At 41.6% G+C, this 14,750-nt stretch overlaps 1 protein-coding gene across 14 annotated transcripts in view; it reads right to left on the bottom strand.

The window, feature by feature from the left end:
- The window catches only part of KCNMA1 (potassium calcium-activated channel subfamily M alpha 1), a 746,792-nt gene that overhangs the window by 157,635 nt on the left and 574,407 nt on the right, over positions 1-14,750 (bottom strand). For all 14 annotated transcript variants that reach the window (XR_012374213.1, XM_073878759.1, XM_073878761.1 and 11 more), the window contains exon 15: positions 2,067-2,176. Coding sequence is in view for 13 of the 14 variants with exons in the window: in XM_073878759.1 (XP_073734860.1) it covers positions 2,067-2,176 (110 nt within the window). In the remaining variant the exon portion in view is untranslated. The remainder of the gene's footprint in view (positions 1-2,066; positions 2,177-14,750) is intronic.

Genomic DNA, 14,750 nt, shown 5'->3' with positions numbered 1-14,750 from the left:
CATGTGTCTATGGGGCCAGGCCTGGGATATCAGTGCAAATCTGGCCTGGTTTAGGACATCAGAGAGGGGAGAACCCACATTAAAGCCTTCCTTCTAACAAACTGGAGCCAGTTAGCGTCTGGTGAAAATGCAAGTCCTGTGTCGGCTCATCAGATATTCAAGAGATGCCAGATATCTAGTTTTTATGTGAAATACCAGTATTTTGAAATATTGGCAACTTACGTTTAAGACATTAAATACCACATCGGCCAAATCTGTCAATCAAATGTACCTCACGGGTATCCCAGTTACAGCTTCTAGGGGGAATGGTTCTAACCTTCCAGGTTAACACTCTTAAAATGAACTGACTTGGTTCCCAGGAGCAGAATAAGAGAAGCAGTGGGAATGCAGGCTTCTGAGGAAGTGCTCATGGTAGATATAAACACCGGTCAAGCCAGGGAAAACCAACAGGAAAGGAGCGCATCTTCACATACTCCCCTGCTAATGCCCCCAGCACCATAGGACCCTCTGGGCATTGGCAGCTTTGCAGTGTGCTCAGACCACCCCTACATCACATAGGAGGAGGACTCAACTGTTTTGTTTTGTTTTTTAATAGAAACAGCTTCTATTAAAAGTCCTCCTGGGCTTTCTATCTCAGGCAGGCCAAACTCCAAGGTGGAGAAAATCTCCTGGGACAGCTTCAATGTTCCAGGACCCAATGCCTCTGAATGGTTAACTTCTTTCTGTGGCAGCAAGAGAAATAGCTCTCAAAGAAAAGAGCACATGGGAGTTACAATAGGGCATCCATTTTCAGAAAATAACTCCTTCCGAATCAATTACCTATTCACTTTTCCAGTCCATTTAGCGTTTAAACTTTCACTTAGAGACAGGGTGAGAAATTTCAGTAAACAGCCAGACCATTTTGGATTGCTTAGGGTCTGGGCCCAGAGACAGATAGAGTACACCTGCTGTGTTCACTGACAGGAGTCTCCAGGTAAACACCAAGATCCCAGGCACTCCGTCGCCTCTCCGCTGTGAGCAGAACAGAAAGCTCTAAGACAGAGGAGCCCAAGGGCCCCCAGGACTATTGTCTTCAGACCTCACTTTCCAGAAGGCGGGTTTTGTTTGTAGTCACCCGGACAGCTCAAGGGAACAGCTTTTCTTCCTCAGCCCAAAGCGTTCCCAGATTCCCCTATTTCTTCTCGGTCTTTATCAGTGAGACTGAGGTTATCCAGTCTTTTGCTAAAGCATCAGTGGATCAGGCTTGATGTTTCAGCATTCCCAGGGAGTCTGTGTTCTCATAGGGGACAAAACCCCTGTTTGACTTACACCTAACATCAGAGCTTCTAAGTGGGAAATCTGAGGCATCATCATGATGGAAGTTTCTCAGGGTGTGGAACCCTTGGAACTCTTGATGTCATATCCCTTAGATGGTCACCTACTCTACTTAGAGGGGCCATGGCAGGCTGGGGCTGCCTCTTGCTCAAATTCCTCCTGCTGAGCCAACAGAAGGAGAAGCTAAGTCTTCTCATTGTCAAAACATGCCAGTTGTCCATATATGTGGGGGCTAAGTTACTAAGGGCTGGCTCAAGCCTTCCTTCCACACATTTGGTTCCACATTTCCTCAGCAAATCACGAACGCACTTTGAATAATGACTTCTCTGATGTCTCTATGATCTGACTGGACTGAAAAATATTAAAATTCCTTTCATCAAGGAGCTAGCAAGATCTGTTTTCATCCTGGTAAAATCAGAGATAAGGGTTCCTACTACCCTTCATAATCGTGTCTACGGGGAAGGAGCCTAATTCACGACATGCAGGACTGAAGTTCATAATTTAGTGCAAATGATGGATCTAAGCATAAGGTTCCAAGAGCTGCAGGGAAAAGTAGGGCCAGCAGAAATCCCCAAGACAGGGACCACATAATGACCCACCTTCCCACTCACCACACAGGATGGAGAGCACAGGATACCCTCTGTAATTGTTGAGTATCCCGACCGTGCTGGGCAGAGGTGAGGTGTCTTCCCTGCAAGGGCCACATTAAACATCCCTGAGGGCCAAAGAGCACATGGTGAATGGTCACTTACTCACAAACAGTAGGGAAGGACAGACCCACGAAGGCACTGGAGAGATATTCTGTGTACATTTCATTTGAGACTCCTTCCAAGTAGTATTTCTGCCACGTGTCCTCCTCAATCTAAGAGAGAAGAACACAGGAGCTTTAAGATATGACAGTACACCATAAAAGGGAAACCAGAGTTTACCATCTGGCCAACGAATACATGCCCTAGTTATGTGACGGTGACCATCTTCAGCAACCAGGAACACAACCACATCATCTACAGGAAGCTGGCCATGATCCTAAACTCACAGAATGGAAGGATATCTCCTCTAAAACACCATTCTTTTCTGACCTGTATGATTTCCAAGGGTGTGGAGGTGTGGGCACTCACCCACAATACCGGTGGGCAGGTAAATCGATACAACTTTTCTAGAGAGCAATTTTGCAATTGTTCACAAAAATTTTTAAAGTACATGTTCCTTTACACAACAATTCCATTTCAAGTATTCATAGCAAAGAAACAGACGCATATACAAGGACATTTGCAGAAGAACATCCTTTAAATGAAAAATTGGAAATAACCACAAAATGTACATTTTTCAATGGAACACAAACAATCAAAAATTATGGTGAGGGACACCTGGGTGGCTCATTCAGTTAAGAATCTGCCTTTGGCTCAGGTCATGATCCCGGGGTCCTGGGATCGAGCCCCACATCGGGCTCCTTGCTCAGGGGGGAGCCTGCTTCTCCCTCTCCCTCTGCTGCTCCCCCTACTTGTGCTTTCTCACTCTCTCTCTCTCTTTGTGTCAAATAAATAAAATCTTTAAAAAAAATAATAAAAATTATGGTGAAAATGTGCATCTGTTCATATAGAAAGTATATAAAAAGGCACATTACTAAATAGTGTTTATAGTCTGACCCTACTAAAAAAATACCCTATAATTATCTGAACGTTTGTAAAGCCATAAAAAACCAGAAAACTTTATACCAAAACACTAACCATTGTTATCTGAGTGGCAGAATGACACTTTTCTCTATAGATTTCTGTTATCTGAAGGCTTTTACAATGAGTGTGTTTGTGTGTGTGTGTGTGTGTGTGTGTGTGTGTGTGTGTGTGTGTATAAAACAATACGTATATTTCTACTTCGGGGGAAAAATGATTTTTCCAACCACACCCTGAGTAATACAAAAAGTAAACTGTAGTTTCAGAGAGGTCTTACTCCAGATTTCATTAAAATGTGTGGATTTTCTTTCTAATTAATCAAGCTCAACTGGTTTTCCCAACAACCCTCTTCATGCTAAGCACTTCTGGAAGGATTTTACATTGGAACTGATCTTTAAAAATTATAAAGTGAGTAACAACAAGAATGCTGAGCCCCTCTGGGAACTCAGGGATCTGAGGATTCCCAAGGCAGGCAGGCTGTGTGGTCCCTGGGAGCCTGCAGCCTCCCACGTACACCTCTATTGGAGGCTACATAAGGTGGTGGGGGGAGATGAGAGGCAGCTTCCCAGCCAACGGGAAGTGACTTTTTACAATGTCTTGTGCTGATGTTGAATTACAACTCATCTTGCCTACGGCCCAATAGTCAGTTAACTAGGGGAAATGCAATGCTGGAAGTTGAAAGAGACTTGGAAACAGTGGGAAATGAACACTGACCATCTACTTGGTGACACTCTGGAATACAAAGAAGGCAGGAATCATTTAGAAATAAATTGAATGCTCCCTGCTTCTGTGCTATTTGTCTGCTTTGTTGCAAGTCTGGATGATTAGAGTATGTGGCTTAACCTCATTAGTTTGAGCTGCTTCTAACCTACTCCCACACATTAGACATTAGCTACGCAATGCTGCTGGGTATGGGTTGTTTATCTACAAATTGGTCTTCCCCAGAGTGGGGTCTTTAAAAAAAAGGCACTCAACCATTTCTACTGCTAAACTGTATGATTTTAAAAATTAACTGCAGTGTGTTTAACTAAGCATAAACTTTTTAATTTCCCTGAATCCTAAGAGTTTAACTTTTTTTTTAAGATTTTATTTATTGGGGAGCCTGGGTGGCTCAGTTGGTTAAGCATCTGCTTTCGGCTCAGGTCATGATTCCAGGGTCCTGGGATCAAGTCCCACATTGGGCTCCTTGCTCAGCAGGGAGTCTGCCTCTCCCTATGCTTGTGCGTGCTCTCTTTCTCTCTCTCTCTGTCAAATACATAAATCTTTTAAAAAAATTTAAAAAAAAAGATTTTATTTATTTTTCAGAGAGAGAGAGAGAGCACAAGCAAGGGGAGCGGAAGGCAGAGGGAGAAGCAGGCTTCCCGCTGAGCAAGGAGCCCGATGCAGGGCTCCATCCCAGGACCCTGGGATCATGGCCTAAGCCGAAGGCAGACGCTTAACTGACAGAGCACCTAGGCATCCCTCAACATTTATTTTCAAATAAAAGATATTTCTGACTTTATAAGCAAAGGTCATTAATTCTAACTAATTTGAAGAAAGCCTAGTCTGCATTAATAATCTAAATATAGAATACTTAGAATAGAATATTTCAGAAATAATCTGAAATATGGAATATTATAGTATCATAATTTGTTTTATTGGTAAATAGGATACTATATGAGGAACTGCCAATTATAAATCCTCATGGTAGAGCTTAATGGGAAAATAGTATTTTTGAAGTGGAAGAATTCAGCCTATTCTTTCAGCAGAGACATTCCCTTTATAATGTGCTGTTTATGTTGTTATTTTAATGACAGTTGATTTTCAAAGACAATGAAAATATGAATCTTTATCTCAATTATTATTGTTGGTTGTATTCCTTAGTTAATATAGTTTTAATATGGTTCTTTTAGTTATGGTCAGTATTTTCATGCCTGTGTGTCTTACAGAACTACTCTTTGACCAAATTTTATTGTAGGTTAATCATTAAACATTTTTACTAAGTAGAAACAAAGTTTTGCAGGATAACAATATTATTCATGTTTGTTCTGAACATGGCAAGTATTCACTCATTCATTCAGCAAATATTTATCGAGCATATTTAGTATCTCAGGACCTATTCTAGCTGCTGATTAAATCTTACTTAAACCGGTATTTATTTTACTATATTTTTCTCTTTGCTTCGGAAGAAGCACCAGATATGTCTGGCTACGATATATCTGACCAGATATATCTGAGTTTTACTGATTTTTTTCCATATTTTTTTCCTACAAGTTTTGTCTTTGTGGCTGATCTAGAACACCTAAGGAACTCAATGTCAAAATAACTGGAAATATATACAGAACTTTTCTGGAAAGCAAAATGCCTCTTCTACATCCATATGTAGATTCTCAGATGGCATCTACAGTGCTAGATACAGTAGCACCGAATGGACTATTTCAATACTGATTGGTTTCAATTCATTGTTATAACCTTTTAAGTTGCCACATCTTTTCCTAAAAAGGTTTTATTTATTTATTTGAGAGAGAGAGCGAGAGCGCACACAAGTGGGGGGAGGGGCAGCAGGAGAGGGAGAAGCAGACACCCTGCTGAGAGCAGAGCCCCACATGGGCCTTGATCCCAGGACCCTGAGATCGTGACTGGAGCCAAAGTCAGATGTTTAACCGACTGAGCCACCCAGGTGCCCCAAGATTCCCATATCTTTAAAACTGTTCCCATACAGATAAGTCAACATGCTTTTAAGGTTTCTGATAAAGGTGTTACACATACACATACACACAAACTTAAAAATGGTTAAAATGCTAAATTTTATGTTATATGCATTTTACCACCATTAAAAAAATTAAACCTATATCTATAATTGTAAGAGCAGAAGAGTCAGTAATTAGAATTAATACTAAGACCTTTTAATCTGTAAGGGCAAGAATGACAAGTTGGGACAGATCAATTACAAGAACAGGCCAGTGACATCAGGAGAACCAGGGAATGAGCCCCAGCCTGTGACAGACACAGCGGTCCACCACGGGCTCAGACAGCACAGCTTCATCTTTATCCCAAGGCAAGGCTCAAACTATCTATCACTTCTTACCAAGGTTTATCCTTCTAAGTCTCAAACATGGCCTCTTTAACTTAACTTTGAAAAAGCAAAAATGAAAGTGTATATCCTTTTTTCCTTGGTCAGCAGTAATGAAATGCATTCTCTCTCTTTTTTTTTTTTTTTTAAGTAGGCTCCATGCCCAGTGTGGAGCCCAACATGGGGCTTGAACTCAGGACCAGGAGATCAAGACCTGAGCTGAAATTAAGAGTCGGACACTTAACCAACTGAACCACCCAGGCACCCCTGAAATGCATTCTTAAGAACAGAAAAGTAAATGTAAAATATGTTGAGTTGAAAACATTTGTGCTTCACACAAAAGAAGATGGCAGTGAACAAAGAAATCTAGAAAGGGTGGGGCAAGTTATTGTCCTTATGATTTCCCTTTTATAGAAGATAAAACTGAGGCACGACAGGTTAAGTTCAGGCTCTTAACCACCCACCTTGTCACCTCTCGCTAGAGATGACAGGGTAAATACATAAGGAAGGAGTGGTGCTAGGATTTTGGGGGGCAGGGAGGATTGGCTGCACATAAGTACCAAAGGGGGAAAAGACTAGACCTGAAGCTCACCAAGGACTCAAAATCTTGAGCTCTGGAGCCCATGACCTTGTGAGAGGTCGATGAGGAGTAACACTAATTTTGAGTTGTGCTGAGAGTGCGGGCCTCCTAACAGAGCATGGCGGCATCCTTTCTACCCTACAAAATGGAACCATTCCAGCCTACAACTTCTTTCCTAAAAACAGTACATCCTATTCTCCACATTTGTGTTGTGTGGGTATTTTTAACTGTAATGTAGTGTACACACTTCCCAGCAGAAAAATGAAGGAATGGGACCAAAATGACTTAAGGAAAGGTGCCAAAATTAATTTGCCAGCCATTCAGCAATCAGTCAAAGGCAAAGCATTTCCCGAGGCAGCAATCTCTCCTCTGGCTGTCACATCAAACTCCAGCTGTTTTAGAAGAGCAAAGATGAGCAGGTGATATGCTGTGGCTCCTTATTCATCAAATACTCACAGAATCTTCAGTGAGAAAGGAAATTGAGCCATTGGGCTGGTTCTCGTCTACACTTCTCATTGGCTTATTTATGCTCTCTCCATTATCTAATTTTTCAACCAGTCTAGTCCAACCCCCCAAGTGAATGGCTGTACACCGATTCATGGGCAGTCGGCTCGACCATCAAGGGGTACCTTCCAACTGGAAACATGAGCCTTGGCTCCAAAGGAGGTAACACCTTCTTGATCCTAGATTTTGCATGTGTTACTAATGGTGGGTCGGGAATGACACCTTTTATTTTTTATGCTTTCTCTGATTAGAGTGAAACTGTGTTTCTCTAATGCTAACAGCCTAGTGAATGTGAAAAATCAACCATCCTGGCTGGGGTATGCTACAACCATGGTGCTTTCTATTCCCAGCAAAGAAAAGAGCCTGCATTAATTCTGGTGATTCCAGTCAAATAATTTTGCTAACATCTATCCCCACCTCTGGAGTCATGTAAATAATTCCAGAGATTATCATATGCCAATCCTTATTTAATTGAAAACAAGTACACTGTTTTAATCTAAATGTATTTATATTATGTACATCAAAAGTAAGGAACTAAAAGGAAATTATAACAACCAATGACCATTATGTTAATAGCTGCAACAAGAAGAGGTAAGTCGTTGGGGCGCCTGCGTGGCACAGTCAGATGAGCATCAGACTCTTCATTTTGGCTCGGATCGTGATCTCATGATTCTTGAAATCAAGCCCCACGATGTGCTCTGCGCTCAGTGGGAAGTCCGCGTGAGATTCTCTCTCTCCCTCTCCCCCTGGCTCTCCTCATCCCCCCACCCCACCCCACCTTCTACCCCGCTCTTGCATGCATGCATGGGCTCTCTTTCTCTCTCAAATAAATTAATAAATCTTTAAAAAAAAGAAGAAGAGGTGAGTCATAACATACACACTAACATTGCCCAGCGCTGGTAGTAGGTGACTAGTGTATTAGCTGGTATTTATTGCATTACTATTTTTTTGATCTATCCAAGTTCTGAGTTAGTATTTTCCCTGTAAAGGATGCACAATTTTAAATCATAAAACTGCTTTAATAAGAACCAGCCACATCTGAATGAACATTTGTACATATAAATTACATAATACATTGTCACTGTCCTTTATGATGTGACAGTCTAAAACAGAGTGCAGTGACATAAACTGATGTGCCTTAGATCCCATAAAAATATATTTATTCCTACAAAAGAGAAAAGAAAACGCCCACAGGAAGTGTCAAGCCCTTGACTACAATAATAAACATGGGATCAGCATTTATGGTTTCTAGGCTGATGAGTATATGGGTGGTCATTAAAATGTGTGGGGTCATTTATCCCCATTCCTCAAGAGCATGCTCTGTCACTGAGAAAAATCTGATTTAATGTTGCATCTAATCATTTCTTGTGGGAAAGAACAATGTTAAGGACAACTGAGTGTTAAGGAGGCTTTATCATTGGGCTTTCTGGATTCTCTCTGTCCTCATTTCCTCTATGTTCCAATCTTAACACACTTGCCCCAGTTTTTATCAATGGGCACATGGCTATGTCTTTCACCCTCCCTTTCTCAACATTCTTCAGTATAATGGCAAATCCTAAAATCAACTCGTAGAATTAAAAAACAAAATGCTCGCGTCTTGCTAGCTTAGGTCCTCACAGGCGCCAGAACAGAGAATGCCTCGCTGCACAGCTTTCTGGGGCTGGAGCAAACTGGTGATAAAGTTGAAACCAAAGGAGAGAAGCAGAGGAGATGAGGAATGAATGGTGATTTCCACCTTTTCAGAATGTATTTCTTCTCTGTGCCAAATTGCACTTCAATGCTGTACTTCTTGGATGTGGAGTCAGGTAGGCTGCCCTTCTGAGAGGAGCACTGGATTTCAAGGACTCCATAACGATCTGGCATTCCCCAATTATGGTCTATTTCAGATTGCATTCTCCAGAATGTGAGAACAGGACGAAAGGATTTCAGACTCGTCCAAAGGCTCAGGACAATGTCAATTAAAACGAATTATTTGGGATTTGATGGAATGCCAGATAACTGGTTGCTTCAGCACTGAATGAATAAATAAACAACTCCAAAGATTAATTTGGGTGGACGTGAGCCAAATCTCTTAGTCCCAGACTAGTGGGCTGCAGACTATCAAAAGAGATTCCTTCCATTAGGCATTATGAGAAAAAAAATTAGCCCACATGAGGTATCCTGAGAGAGCTTAACAGACCACACCACATGCAAAAATGTAAGAATATACGGCATTTCCCCCACTGTGTTACCCCCAGCCCAGATTATTCTGAAGACACTAAGAGTGCCAGAGGGACCAAAGCTAAAGGAAGGGTTAGTGTAGAGGGTAACATGGGAACTTTTTAAAAGCATAATTATTTAGAAATGATTTAAGAAAGTATTGCTTATGTGGTTGGAAATTGGTATTTTCTTTCAATATGTAGAAGGCTTCTCTACTCTCTCCCTATTTTTCTCTCTAGTGTAGAAAAGGTATTTATGCTTAAGAGATGTCAGACCCTGTTAAAGGTTGGCCTGTTCACTCTCTGTCCCAATAGGACTTTGGTTTTGCTATCTTGCTAATGGTTAAGAACATCCTCATTTGTGCTTCAAATAATAAGGTTCTTAAAATATCACTACAAGAATTCTAATCTGGATAGAGCAAGCAGGAAGTAAATGTTCTCAAGCAGATGCCTGCTGAGCAATTCTGGAGGATGATTCAGCCCCCAGCATGCAGGATTATCCAGGATGGAGCTTCTCAATCCATTTGAGGTAGGGGACAGGGATTTTGTTTTTATTTCTAATATCCACTGTTCTGCAGACTCAAACTTCTACAGAAGCTAACAAAAACTAATTCTAAAAAAAGAAAAAGAAAGACAAGGCATGCAAAGTACAAGTCCAAAATTCTTCTCTTTAGATTCCACCAATATAAAATTAATCTATCAAATTGTTCTAAAAGTTCCTAAGAACTTACTCTCATTGTCTGTACTTTCTTCCTTGTGGAAGAGTAGCCAGCCAAGAGTTCACAGCACCCATCCACAGACTGCACTAACAGATGTGCTGGTCTAACTCTATCTTAAAAACCTAACTTCCCACAATTTCCCCCAAGCTTCAGCAAAGTAGAAGTCTTCACAACTAAGATTTCCCAGGTAAGCTCATCAGAACTTACTAATAGGTGTTATATCTCAAACACACGGGGTGGAGAGAGGGTTCCCCATGAAAATGTAGGTTATTTTGAGGGCAGAAAATTCTATCTGAATCTTCAGTGCCTGGAACAGTACATGGTACACAGCAGGAGTTCAATAATATTCGAATGGATGAAATAAATTTGAGAAGGACTGGATTTAACAAAGCCAAACCAGGCATTTTTTTAGTGCAATGGCTAGAATCTTAACATGATAATAGGAGTTGTAAATCTCTGGGGGGTGGGGCGGGGACATGGTATTTAGTCACACAATCCTTTATTTCAAGGAGCAGCTCACAGAGCTAGGCAATGCTAATCCAAGAACTTTCTCTATGATTTCCTGTCACTTTGTTTCCCTTGATCCTTCTGTCAGAAATATGTATCTCTATAATATTTATTTTTCAGTTGTCAAATCTAATTCTTTCCATAGAGTTCACATCAGATGCCACCTCACTGGTGAGGCTTTTTCCTCATTTCCCCAGCTTGATGTGCTCTTCCTCGTCTTATTGGGAATACTAACTGAGCCCACCTCTAGGGGGGTTGGGAGGGCTAATTGAGGTGATCAATACAGAATGATTAGAACACTACCTGGCCCACAGTAAGCACTGGGCATGTGTTAACCATCATTAGCTACCATCATAGTACTGGAATTCTCTGACATTCCACCAGAGCTACAGCCAAGTGGAATTTGGAACATGAGCCTTTCCCTTATGCACTCAATTTTGTATCTTCCAGAAAAAGCAACACAGTACCTTCTAAGGTGCCTATATAAGAGGTGTTTAATTAATATTTGTTGCACTGAACTAAGCAAGAGAAAACTAGAGAAAGAGACACAGAGAAACAAGCCATTTTCCTGGGCATCTAATCACAAGTAAGCACTGATAACTTCACAGCATTTAATGTTGCACCAAGAAATGAACCAATTCCTGCCACCAAATGCTGAAAAATCCTGTATTCTTAGGTTCTAACAGGGAGGAGGCAGAATTGGGTCATTTTTCAACTTCCCAGAAAAGTTCTTACTAGGAGCAATATTTTTCTGGAAAATTTTGTCATCACAGAACATCTTGGGCTACTTAACCAGTGACTTACGGTTTTCTAAATTCTAAATCCAATAACTTGGAGGCTTGAATCTGAAAGAAGGAATTCTCACGAGCTGGTGTACTGCCACCAATCTAACTGAAGTCCTTCCTCCTACAAGCTACGAATCCCACTGCCATCCCTGAGGAAGGCACCCTCCTTTTCACCTTTGTCTCATGACTCCACTGTCTTCCCCATAGAACTTAGCCTTCTGTCTTCCCCTTGCCTTCATTTTCTTGGCTTCCAGTGTAGAGTCAAACAACAATTCAACAGGACACAGACTGAGCCCAGCAAAGGCTACATCTGGCAATTCCATTACTCACAAATTCCAAAACTGAGGCAAAAACAACTGTGGGTTGGCTGGTCGGCTGGTTGGTTATTTGTTTATTTATTTATTTCTGGATGACTAGAAAGGGAGTTAGAAAAGAAAAGCATTCAATTCATCACAGGAACTAGAATGTTGCCTCTGCCTTTGTAGGATCTTCAGTATTTTAGATAGTTTGGTGAGAATCTCACTGCATTCATTCCTGCTGTCACTCAGGGTAATTTCTCACCAGTGGGCACTTCAGAGGTTTACTTAAGAAAAGTCTTCTGAGGCTCTGAGTCCAATGCTTCCCAAACTCTGAGGTGCATATAAATCATGCCCGGGTCTTAGTGAAATATGGTTTCGATGTCCTAGTCCTGGACGGGGGCTAAGATTCTGCATTTCCAACAGGATCCCAAACAACAAAGATGCTGCCCAAACATGAACCACACTTTGAGTAGCAAACAGCTATTCCCAAAGACAGTGCAGAACAGAAAACAAGTATTCTCCTTTGAGGACCAGAGATTAAGGAGAATCACAGTCCAAAGGATTTAAAGATGAAAAAGAGTGCTTTCCATGAGTATCACTTAATACTGGAGCCAGTTACAGAGAAAGCTTAAACATAATTAAGCACTGAGTATCTAAGTGTTTGGGTTGTATTAATTAGTCTAAACAATATTTCAGGGTCCAGATTTATCTACTTAGTCTCTCTCCATTGATTCAGTGACCCCAACGATAGTTTAGTCTCCATTTCAATGCAGGCTTTGTAAAGACAGAACAACGAGATGGCTATATTTAATTCAATTAAAAAGAAAGTTTCAAAAAATGGCCCTGATTTGTATCCCTAATTTCTATTCAACGTCCCCATTTTAGGACAGTGTTGAGCGTGAGGACGAAAACGCTTGCCAACTCAGTCCTGTTTTAGTGACAGCAGATTCTGGATACTTATGTCTCCTATCTCTGTACAATACGGCCTAATAAAGTTGAGCCAAAGAGACTAGATTTCATTTCAGGGCAAAGGGTTCAGCCATATACTTTTGCTTTCTGGCTGAAGAGAGCCATTCCAGCTGCAAGCATAAATTCTGCTAGTTTTAGGTATCAGGGTGATTGGGAAGCCAAATGGGTTATTTGTGAGCCAGGTATCCAAGGCAGAGGAACCTGCTTTATTGTGCATTCATTGTTATCTGGAAAATCTCTTGCCACCTACAGAATATTTTCACAGGAAGTTAGAAATGACTTTGGAAATTCCCCTCTGTGGCTTCCTAGAATGGATTTTTGGCCTCATCAAAAAGACATTTGGTTCAGAGATTGAAAGTGGGCAGCCTATAAATTGCTGAGGTATTTAGCTGGGCTTAGCAGTTTCCTTGGGGGGGGCGTGCCAAGATCCTCAGTAGCGTAGCAATGTAGAAAGTGCCAAAGCATATGCAGGCTCTGGGTTCGAATCTTAGCCTCCCTGTGCGCCTGAGCTAAGCTGTACAACCTCTCCAAGCCTCAATCCCCTCGCCTGCACAGTGAGAGCAACAATAGCACCTACCTCCTAGGGAGACAGCTGAAATGAAGTGATGCATGTAAAGTGCTTAACATAGTGTCTGGCAAATGTGTCAAGTGCTCTTGTGGTTTAATCATACTGAAAGATGGCATTTACTGAGTGTGTATCTTGTAGAGTTCTATAAATGTCAGCTATCATTTTAAGTAATGAGGGATGGTGATGGTGATGTGTTGAGATTGTGAGTGTGATGGTGATGATGGTGATGAAGGTGATTGTGATGGTGATGATGGTGACAGTGATAATGATCATGATGGTGATGGTGATCATGGTGATAATGATGGCGATGATGGTGACAGTGATAATGATCATGATGGTGATTTTGATGGTGACAGTGACATGTGATCATGGTGATAATGATGGTGATGATGGTGATGAAGGTGAAGGTGACGGTGATGATGATGGTGACAGAGACAGTGATGGTGATGGCGGTGATAATGAAGACATCTCTCCTGCTCACACAATGAAACATAGGTCAGTTAGTTAGATGTTAGCTTTGTGGGTCATGGCTTCCTATTGCTTAGCTGCTCCTAGAAAAGCCTGGAACATCACCAACTATCAAATGATCTTCTGGATTGAGGAGAAAAACTAAGCAGTTTGAGTGTGTCCCTAAAAGACAGCAGTGTTCGCTGGAGGTCCTCCCAATATCCCCCCACCTTCCCCAGTGACCAGCAAGTTCACTCTGAATAAATATGATGATAAGACAGAAGGTAGGTGTTTGGAGGAAATGATGGTCTCCTAAAAGAGGAGAAGGGTCACATGTCAACATTACCTTTAAGCTAATGGAGGAAGACCCTACCTGGCCTTCTGAAAGAAGCCCCAAACCAGCAAGATCCTAATGGGTAACCTGGGTTAGCTCCTTCTCATCGCTGGACTTGGCTTTTGCCCACATCCCTTAACTGGGGAATCCTGCACTCTACTCTTTTTTTTTTTTTTTAAAGATCTTATTTATTTATTTGTCAGAGAGAGAGAGAGAGAGAGGGAGAGCAAGCACAAGCAGGGCGAGTGGCAGGCAGAGGGAGAAGCAGGCTCCCCCTGAGCAAGGAGCCGGATATGGGACTCGATCCCACGATCCCGGGATCATGAACTGAGCCGAAGGCAGACGCTTAACTGACTGAGCCACTCAGGTGTTTCTACTCTTATTTCTCATCCTTCTCTGTAGCAAAGGGCTCTGCTCCTTATTTCTAGCTTTGCCTCTTAGGCTGATTTTGAACTGATACTTGGCACATTCTTGGTCCACAGGATGGGCATACTAATAAACTGGTGCTTGTTCACACATTATTTTTTAAAATACTTGTTCAACTCATATTTGGAGAAGAGGTTGAGCAACTGGTGGGGAGATAAGAGAGAAGAATGACTGCTGGTTAGAGCCTTCAGCCTCTACTGCCCTCATAATTCAATCCTGGCCCCAATTTTGCATATTCCCTCATCAAAAAAAAATGCCTTGCAGTTATGTGGATCCCAGATTTATTTATTTGTTTATTTATTTATTTGAGAGAGAGAGAGAGCACAAGTGGGGGGAGGGAGAGAGATAAGCAGACTCTGTGCTGAGCGTGGAGCCAGA

The sequence above is a fragment of the Callorhinus ursinus genome, unplaced genomic scaffold (assembly GCF_003265705.2).
Source record: "Callorhinus ursinus isolate GAN/ISIS: 27379988/994484 unplaced genomic scaffold, GSC_fseal_2.0 scaffold31, whole genome shotgun sequence".
NCBI lineage: Eukaryota > Metazoa > Chordata > Mammalia > Carnivora > Otariidae > Callorhinus > Callorhinus ursinus.
The sequence above is the reverse complement of the archived record's forward strand: the minus strand, read 5'-3'. Positions and strand labels throughout refer to the sequence as shown.